At 40.6% G+C, this 10,441-nt stretch overlaps 1 protein-coding gene across 1 annotated transcript in view; it reads left to right on the top strand.

Annotated features, from left to right (window-relative positions):
- lrrk1 (leucine-rich repeat kinase 1) overlaps positions 1-10,441 on the top strand; it is a 134,598-nt gene that overhangs the window by 30,636 nt on the left and 93,521 nt on the right. The window contains exons 2-7 of the mRNA XM_020623620.1: positions 2,012-2,202; positions 3,275-3,446; positions 4,064-4,243; positions 5,655-5,791; positions 7,212-7,438; positions 10,151-10,278. Of these exons, the coding sequence (XP_020479276.1) occupies positions 2,012-2,202; positions 3,275-3,446; positions 4,064-4,243; positions 5,655-5,791; positions 7,212-7,438; positions 10,151-10,278 (1,035 nt within the window). The remainder of the gene's footprint in view (positions 1-2,011; positions 2,203-3,274; positions 3,447-4,063; positions 4,244-5,654; positions 5,792-7,211; positions 7,439-10,150; positions 10,279-10,441) is intronic.

Genomic DNA, 10,441 nt, shown 5'->3' with positions numbered 1-10,441 from the left:
CTAAGACGACCAGGCACAGGTACAGTTTCTTGCACCAGGCTGTCACTCTGATGAATACTTAACCCACGACAGTGTGATTGGACAATAACCTTCAGTGCAATACCTGTGTATATACCTTGTACAGATTATACAGATTCGTACAGGTCTCTAGTTTTAAGTACTCTGTTTTTATTCCTATTTATCTAATTTCAATGAACATTCCCTGTTGTCTGCATTGTTTACTGTCTGTTTATACTGCTTTTTCTGTATTGCTTGCACTGTTTGTTGCTGTCAATATTGCTGTTAATACTGCTTATTTTGTTATATTACACAGCCTTATGCTGGTTTACTGTTTGCACATTGAGAGCCGATGTACCTGAGTCAAATTCCTCATGTGTCCATCACACCTGGCCAATAAAAGTGATTCTGATTCTGATTCTGACCCAGTCATCTGGCTGTAGCAATTTGGCCCTGGTGAGAGTCGCTCAGGTCTTTTCACCTCCCCATATCCACCCCGACTACAAGAATGGATTGTTCATCTATTGTCTAATACACTAAGTTGTTTTAGTGAGGTATTGAATCAACTGCATGATCTTTTTGAAAGATGTAGTTTGTGGTATTGTTGAATTGTTTTGTGTTATACTGTTATACCCCAGTTCTTTTATTGGACAGCTCTGAATAACGAAGGAGTCCGTCTTTCTTCATTTTAGTGCTGATTTATTTTAAAACCACAAATAAAACTACAAGAGACAACCCGGGTGGCTCCCTCCTTCAGACAAGCTGCTGGAGAAGAGGAGTCCCCGGAAACACAGAGGCTAATACGTTTATAAGTTTTTGGGCTAACCTCTTACACAGACAGTTATAAGAACATCACAAGCTGGAGTCAGTCTGGCGTCTCCTCTTATATAGAGGTCCAGCTGCATGGAGCCGCTAGCCATAACAAAATGAAAAATTCCGTGTGTGTGTGTGTGTTACGTGGTGCATAACTAAAACATTCATTCAGACATAATTCTAACACAAGGTGAATACAAGAAAACAATTGGTGTCAAGGTACACTTTTCAAAATCAACATTGTCTTCTAACTTTGAAGCAAAGCAGACTAGAGCAGACTTTGAATCTTACTAAACTGGATTACTAACACATTAAAGTCTAACACATTAATGTCTAATAATTATCTGACTGATTTATTCATTTCTAACAATACTCACAGGCATGTCTTATTTTGTCCACCCCTTTTACAGTACATCAGTGAGTCTGGACTAAAAAGCTTTTTGTATAATGCAGTACAGTTCAACAGTAGCATAGATCACAACCTCCAGAGTGATTATATAGTTGAATCAACAGTTTGAACACAAGCTGAGCATTATCACTTTCATCAAAGGGCAATTTATTGCAGGATTGTGGGATGAGACTTAGTTTTAGCTTTGTCTATCTAATAAAGTGACCCTGCGTGTATATACCAGACCCTGATTCACACCACTGTCATGAGGTAATTACTTGCTTCATTTGTAAGTGTTCCTAATGTTTTGGCTCATTGTTGTATTCTGTATCTCCGGTATCCATAGCCTCCATGACATAAATGGCCATACAAACTGAAATTGTCCTTACATTGTCACAGTCTGGGGATGTCCAATGAGTATGTTTTAAAAAGTAGTTCAAATGAACTGTACATTAAGCCACACTCAGGAGGGCCACTAAAATCATCACTGTGAATTTGCTTTCCCAGTGTTCACATTTTAATCCAAGGGTTTTAGAATTTGCTTTAAAAATACCAACAACTGTGTGTGATTTGAGTTCAGTGTCTAATGTTTATTCTACGTGCCACTAGGGGCTAGTGCTCTTTGAGTTCATGCCATGAGAGCATTCTTGAATAAGATGACCTAGTTCTGGGCGTATGCTGCTAACAGGACTACAGTAATACGATGTGTGCACCCTGCAGTGTGCTGCAATACGATCCCATTCCTCCTCACTTATACTCGTTCTAACTGCCATTTGACTGTTTTCTCCCTGTGTCTATTCTCTGTGCTGTCAGGCCCTGGGAAGGAAATGGGAGCCAAGCCATCACTGATGGGGGGCACAGGGCCCGGCTCTGCACTGGTTCCTTCTCCCATTCTAGAAAACATCCAGGCAGCATATGAAGCCGGACAGGTGGAGGCTGCGCGGGAGCAGATCCAACAAGCCTGCTGTGTGGAGTGCAGGGGAGGGACACCACGCATTGATGGGGTGAGTGCACATAAAATAATCATTGCACGTTGTCAGCTGCACTCCTGTTTGGGATTTGGTTACCATGGTTACTGTTAATTTTGGGAGACTGTGACTACTTACTGAAGTCTGTTGTGTTGTTTTTTTTTTTGGTCACATGTGGTTATTTTATTTGGTTACAGAAGCTGGTGAGGACCAGGCATTTGTTTTTTTAGCCCCTGATAAAAACAGAATTGAAGGAGGGTGTACATTATTTTTACCATGACTGTAGGCCATTTTATTCAGTTTCGATATTTTTTTCAGGTGACAAAGTAACCACTTAGATTGAGAATAAGTGGTCAGTCTATCAAAGTAATGCCAATTTAGAATTTCTTCTGACAAAATCCAGTCCTAAAAATGAAACCAGTTAACAGCTTTGAGCCCGGCTCATAATCTTTGCCATCAGGCTTTGGACCAGCTGTCACTGCATAGAGTAGATTTCTGTTTCTGGAACTGAAAAGCTGGAGTGTCTTTCATTTCACCTTAACCTGATTTCTGAAAAAGGCTCCCCCCCGAATGTAGCATGTCAGCTAGCTTTAGCAACATGAACAAGCCGCAGTGTGAACAGATTACCTTTACATACGTAGTACGTAAAATAAATGCCACAAATGGCTAAACTGTCCCGTGCAGACTGTAGGGCAGTTGTCATATGGTTGGATGCTGTTATCTAATTGAATTGTGTGATATGAATGACAATGTCTTTGACACTGGAAATGAAATTACCTAATGGGTGATTTTAACATGAACAGGATGTTGCATTATTGTACATTAAAGGATAAAGTTCAGAATGTAACTAATACATGTTATTATATGTTATTACATTACACATCATACCACCAAATTCTAATCAGTTCATCCTTGAATCCAAGTGGGTGTTTGTGCTATATGTGGAGAAAATCCCTCAAGGTTGTGTTCACAAGAATGGGACAAACGGACAGATGGACAACTTGAAAAGATAATGCCTCCAGCCACGGCCATTGCCAGAGCGGAGGTATAAAGAAGAGATTCCTGCTCTTCACCAGTTTTCTCATTGTGTGTATGTGTGTTGATATAGCTCCATCTCCTGTGTATGGCCACCAAGCATGGTGATCTGGAGAGTGTGTGTTACCTCCTGAAGGAAGCCTGTATCGCTGTGCCCCCAGAGCCATGCAACAACAACCCCGTCATCCTGGCAGCATACTACGGCCACACCAGCCTGGTCAAAGAGCTGCTGGATTCTATACCTGGTAGGAGGAAAAGAAACGGCTCCGTTTTCACATTATAAGGAAAAGGTCTGACTGTTGTTTTGTTGATAACATTTTTTTATTTAATCGTCAGATGATGTCCTATGACTGTGACACATGTTTGACACCGTTTATTTGACTACATATTGTTATTGCTGTAAAAGTTAATGATTTCACTCCAAACAATAAAGGGCAAGAAGGGCAAGCTGCCATTTTTTAAATATCAAAGTCATTTAGTAGTCATTAATAAAGTACTTCAAGATTATAGACTCATTACAACCAGATCCTCAAAATTTAGTGGTAGTTACCAATTTTGCTTGGGAAAAAAATGAACAGAATACCCCTTTAACATGTTTCACCTTCTGCTGAATTCTGGAAAAGTGCTCATTGAGAAACTAAACCATAGTGGTTGAACTGAAACGCTCATTAAGGTCAGGTCCTTTATGGAAAGTTTATACTGTACATAGAAAAATTTTTTAAATCTCCTCTCAAACTTTGAAACTATCAGATTGATAACAATACTAAAGGAATTTCTGGAGTGCAGTGTGTGATTATTAACAAAAAGGAAGTTTTTGGACTGATCTCCTCTAAATGGTGTTGGGTCTTTTGCTTTGCTTCAGGCCCATGTCTGAGGAAAGACTTGCTGAACTGGATGCTGGCCACATCTTGCCAACAGGGTCACCTGGATGTGGTCCGACTGCTGATCCATCGCTACGATGCTGATGCCAAGGACTGTGCCATTCACAGCAATGAGTTTGCCATCATCACTGGGCTGCCACTCTATGCTGCTGCTCGAGCAGGTAGGTAGACAAACAGGAATACATGTCAGACATCGTTTGTGCTTAGAACGTAGCAGCTGGTGGGAACATGTATACTGTGTTTTGGATTTGCTGCTTTACTGATACAAAATCCTCAAATCAGAAGAACTACATTTTCTAAAACTGTGATTCCTGTGTTTGTCTTGAAAATACAGATAAATACTTGAAGACCCCTCCACCCTTCACATTTCTCTGTTGAAAGTGTCAGGTGTCTCTGGCATGGTTCAAACATGCTCACACACACACACACACACACAGAACTTGTGACCACAAATCTGAAATCCAGTTGTGGTTCACCGAGTGAATATATGCAAATATGCTGGGGTGCATGATTTTTGGATGTAAACTGGACCTTGGAGCTTCTTTCCACTATTTGTCCATTTGAGTTAATATAGTTTATATGTGACATGTACCATTGTTGGCTCCCTGGTAGTAACCTTACTGAGTGCTAATTGTTAGCCTACTGCTGGGGTCCTCAAATCCAGACTCTGGTCCAGATCTGGACCCAAAGAGGTTTTTACCTGGACCACAAAACGTATCACATTAGAATAATAATAATAAGCCTTTTTTGGTGAGATTTTAACAGGCAGAGTGTGGCCAGCCGTGTGGGTCCTTCTGTTGCTGCACCTGTGTGTGAGTGAGTCTGCAGCAAGAGAGAAGCTTACAATCTCAGAAATGTTGACGCTGAAAATCAAGTAATCGCAAACACGCCTCCATTCTGCCTCTCTCCTGAAAACATAGCACAGTTAGTTTGTGCTCTGCTCCGAGTCTGTGGTGGTTGTAAAAAATTAAATGGGGGGATCTCTCCAGAGATCATTATATTCTGAGCCTCTCATGTACTGTATGTCAATGGGCAGGAAAAAATATGCAGACACCTCTGAATATAACGTAGTCCAGTACAACACCACCTTTAACTATGAACATAATTTGTACATTTATGACAATCTCACCAAAAGCTGAAACATTTTGAGCTTCATATACACAAATGTTAAGGAAGATGTGTTGCACTGAAGTGCATACAGATGTACAGGTGGTCATAATGTTATGCCTGATCAGTGTATGTTGATGGTGCAATGGCTGCCTGATGCAGTGGCATAGAACTTGAACAAAATCATTTAAAAAAATGTATGCACAGTGCATACAAGATTACAGCTTCAGGTGGCACTGCCTGAGCGGGAACACCTCTCACCTATTGCGTGAGACCAAATGCACTAATTCCTGCAGTGCTGCATTTCTTCTGTTCTCCACCACAAAACCCCACTGCGAGTCCTTAGTAAATTTGAACACACACAAAGATGAGCTTCAAAACGTAGTAACTATCCCTTTAAGTGAACGCTGTGTCCTCCTGTGTTACTGTGGATGGATGGAGTGACTCGTATAACTTCTGTTGCAGGCCATGTGGAGATAGCTTGCTTTCTGCTACAGAATGGAGCAGGATTTTCTTCATACACCCTGGTAGACCATCCAGCCTTCAGCAGACACCTCCTGAGGCTCAAATTAGAGGAAACCTCCAACACAGAAGGGAAGGAGGTCTGTATTCTGGAAACAAAGCAGGGCAATGATTTGTTTCTGAACCACCAACTGGTTCTGTAGCAGAAACAAATTCCTTGTGTGTGTAGCATACTTGACCAATAAAAGTGATTATCGTTATCATCAAAAACAATGGACAGTTTAAGAGTTCCCAGAAGTTAGGCAAACAAATCTTGATCACCCCCTGGTGAGTGGTTGCACTATAGGTCATAAACCCCACCCTCTTCCACATTAGTGGTTGGGACAACACTTGTACTCAAAGTACAAATCAAATACATTTTTCACAGAGGTAATTTCTGTGGTTTTTGGTAGATATCACACTGATATGTGTGGATATGGTCATTTCTTCTGATAAGTTTGTTTTAATGAGTTATATGATATTAAATGGGGGGATTTCAGTTGATTTGACAGCTTTGATTGGCAGTCCGATGTTATCACTCCACTTTTGGCCACTTCTGCGTAGAATCTAGTTGCAAAAAAAGGAAGATGGCAGCCGCCGTATTCGTGATATTTTGGCTTCATTTTTGCATAATGGAGGGAAGTGGTGATGCCATGTCCATGGTATATATGTCAATGTTCTGAACTAACAGATGCAAGACTGTCACATGAGAGATATCTGTTAATCAGGTTTTATATTTTGCACATATTCTCCTTCTGTTTAGCTTTTGCCCCCAACAATGCACTCTGACCTCTAATGTGTTCTGCTGTGTGGGTGTTTATTGTAAAACAGCAATTTAAACAATTCATCATAATGTAAATTTATTGCACCATTACACCAAATTTCTTTTCTAATTCATTAGTATCTGGTGGACATCTTTGTATGATGTGTGGGGGTAGTGAGCAATGCAAAATGACTGAGAGCTTATAGTACAGGGAGATCAACACGAGCAGTTATTTATTTTTACCATTAACCTAATGCATCACAAAAAGGATCAGTCAGGATTTCACATTGACTGAATTTTAAAAATTACAGCCTTTAAAAAATAAATCAAATTTCAGTGCCGATTCAAATATTTTTCCTCATGAATCAAATACAGTATTTAATAAATATAAAGAACAAGTAATTTTAGAAACATGGATATGTACTAGTGTATATCATTGCACTAATTAAGGTACAAATCATTTGCCTTCAGTGTTTTCAAAAAATAAACTGATTTAGGTCAATTCACAAAATTTCAAAAGTGCTATAATCTTTAACATGGAAATGTAATCATATACTTTCCTGTGTCAGAATATGCAATGAAATTTTAGGTTTTTGGGTGGAACATTTTTATTTGTTCACTTTGCTATGAAGTTAAATATTTCAATGTATCATAAATAAATTCATACAGTAGTGCTTTTAGTCCGAGTTGTGAGAGGTTGTCCTAAATTTATGCTACTACCATTCTTCTTAATGACATTAAGCCCTCTGTGTGTGTAGGCTGTCAGTGTTTGTTGGAGTGGTCTGCAGCTACCCTGGTTGGAACTGGACTGGTTCATGGATATGTCTTCACATATCACCCACCTGGACCTGTCATCCAACAGCCTGGTTGCTTTGCCCTCTGTGGTACCCTGGGGTCTCATCCACCTGCAAACTCTCAATCTTTCTAACAATCTGCTGAAAGAGCTGTCTTCTGCCTCCAGCTCCCAGGAGGTGATCTGCTCCAGGTACACATAGCAGGAGGTTGTCTGGCAAAGATGCACCTTTGATAAATACAGTTGAAGTCAGAAGTTTCCATCCACCTCTAGTCAAATACATTTAACCTCAGTTTTTCACAACTCCTGACATTTAATCCTTTAAATGTTCCTTGTCTTAGGTCAGTTAGTGTCACTAGGTTATTATAAGAATGTGACATGTCAGAATAATAATAGAGAAAATTTATTTCAGCTTTTCTTTCTGTCATCACATTCCCAGTGGGTCAGAAGTTTTACATACACTCGGTTAGTATTTGCTAGCATTGCCTTTAAACTGGTTAACTTGGGTGAAAGGTTTCAGGACACCTTCCACAAGCTTCATACAATAAGTTACTGGAATTTTAGCCCATTCTTCCTGACAGAACTGGTGGAACTGGGTCAGGTTTGGAGGTCTCCTTACTCACACACCCTTTTTCAGTTCTGCCCACAAATCTTCTATTGGACTGAGGTCAGGGCTTTGTGACGGCCACTCCAGTACCTTGACTTTGTTGTCCTTAAGCCATTTTGCCACAACTTTTACATTCATCTCTAGGAGACAAAACGCATCTCCTTTCTGAGCAGTAAGATGGCTGTGTTGTCCCATGGTGTTAATACTTGTGTAGTATTGTTTATACAGATGAACGTGGTATTTCACATGGTACCTTTTTCTGAGATGTTGGCTGATTTCTTGTTTTCCTTTGATTTTCCTGTAATGTCAAGCAAAGAGGTACTGAGTTTGAATCTAGGCTTTAAAATACATTCACAGGTGCACCTCCTATTGATTGATGTCAATTAGCCAATCCGAAGCTTCTAAAGCCATGACTTCATTTTCTGGAATTTTCCAAGCTGCTTAAAGGCCCAGTCAGCTGAGTGTATGTAAATGTCTGACCCACTGGAACTGTGATGCAGTGAATTCATCTATCTGGGACCATAATATTAATATTTTGTAGATTTTCCTCTGGAAGAATGAGCCAACCCTCTCTCCTAAGAACTACCACAGAACACAGATAAGTTTTGAAGGGAACGTATTTGATTGCTGGACTGCAGTTTTTTAAACCACCCCTCCCTTGTAGCCTACCTCTTAGGCCCCGTTTTTTGAAAATTTTTTTGGGCATTCTTTTTTTTTGGGGGGGGGGGGGAATTGTGTTGTTGGATAATACTCTGAATCAAGGCATTATTGAATAAATTAAGTGCTGCTTTTTTCTGTAGACACAGCAGATGGTTGCTACAAATGGCATTAAATATTACCATTTAATATCTGGGGCGGATAGTGAAGCTGTAATACATAACGCTGGAACTCTAGATGCTGAAGTTTGAGTCTGCTTAGTGTTTTGGTTGACACAATGCTAGGCTTCTAGACCATGTAGGGCAGTGGTTCTCAAACATTTTTTGTCATTCCCCACTTAAGAGGGTGGGCGAATTCTCAAGCCCCACTTGTCAAAAAATATTGAAATCGGCCAATTTTTAAATTTCAAATGTATTGAACTATCAAATAACAGCAAGTTCAAAACAGATAAAATAAAAGTACAACTGTATCGTTTGACAGGGGGATAGTTTTCAGTTTTGCAGCACTTGTCTCATCCAGCATAATCAACACCATGTCTACAGCAGCAGGGAGAATAAGCTGCTCAGCAATTGACTGGGGTGTGTTGTCTCTATGTCTTCTTAATTTGTTGGGCCTCATGCTGTCTGCTGCCAGCGGTTTAAGACACAAGACACACATGGGTCCCTCCTCTGCCCCCACCATTCCCACAGTGAATCCAAGCGCAAGATAGGCTTCATCATGTTTTCTTTTCGGCTGGCTTTTTGGTTGATAAGGCTACTGCCTGTCGTTTCTTTGTCTGCTTGCGCTGAATCGCCTTCTTTTCTTTGTGGTCCATGTAGCAAATTTATCCATTTACATTATTTTTCCCACTACGTACACTATTGTTCCTCTGTGTGAGCGTTTCCTTATATTGTTGCACGGCAGTTAACATGCCGACGTTGAAACTGTTATTGTTGCACTATGGGTTCCCCTTTTTTCTCCCGGGCCCCAAACTGATGTTATTTTAATTTAGTTGTATTAATGACCCATTTCTAATTTTCTCCATTCATTGCGCCCCACCTGTCATGTCTTTATTCCCCACACTTTGAGAACCACGGATGTAGGGGCGGCATCTGCCGCTGAGAAGTGACCCACAATTCATGGTGTCATATGGTGTTACCACCTTGTAGCGTGGAGCCTTTGGTCCTGGACATTATTTTAACCCCTCATCAGAAAAACAAGTAAAACATTCAATTTTCATGCGTAGGCATGTACAGTACAGTAGTCCATGTCAGTTCATATGTCAACCAGCCACAGTGAACACAACAGCTGTGAGTGAGGCTCCAGGGCGTGCGCCAAAGTTTTTGGCCATTCTGTAGCCTCAGTGCACCGTGCACAGCTGATCACAGCTGTACTAGACATGTAAAACGGTCTGTTCTGATCGCAGCATCATTGATGCACATGTTAAATACAAACAGTGTTGCTGACAAACATATCGAGTGTTTTTAACTGACTGGAGGATGATTTGAGCTTCGCTGTGTTCACTCAGACCAGGACCAGCGCACACACTTCTGCTTTAGGCGAAAACCACCTCTGACAATTTAAATGCCTACATCTGTACTTGTCTCCTATAGAAAAAAACTGTTAGTTGTCTCTCAGACTTACTCTTTCTTGTGCTTCAGTTTACAACAGGTGAATCTCTCTCAGAACCAGCTCACCAGTCTGCCCCCTGGACTTCTCCATCTGACCAACATCCAGAGACTTTCTGCTGCCAAGAACCAGCTTACAGTCCTGTTTGACATCCCCACCAGTATGTTCCTGTTTATCTTATTTATCTTATATGCATTGGTGCATACAGCTAATTACAGTTACATTTCTTTAATTGGTTTTGCTCAATTTTTCCATCTGGTGGCCCTATGTGTGTGTGTGTGTGTGTGTGTGTGTGTGTGTGTGTGTGTGTGTGTGTGTGTATG

Source organism: Monopterus albus, unplaced genomic scaffold (assembly GCF_001952655.1).
Source record: "Monopterus albus unplaced genomic scaffold, M_albus_1.0 scaffold306.1, whole genome shotgun sequence".
Classification (NCBI taxonomy): domain Eukaryota; kingdom Metazoa; phylum Chordata; class Actinopteri; order Synbranchiformes; family Synbranchidae; genus Monopterus; species Monopterus albus.
The sequence above is the reverse complement of the archived record's forward strand: the minus strand, read 5'-3'. Positions and strand labels throughout refer to the sequence as shown.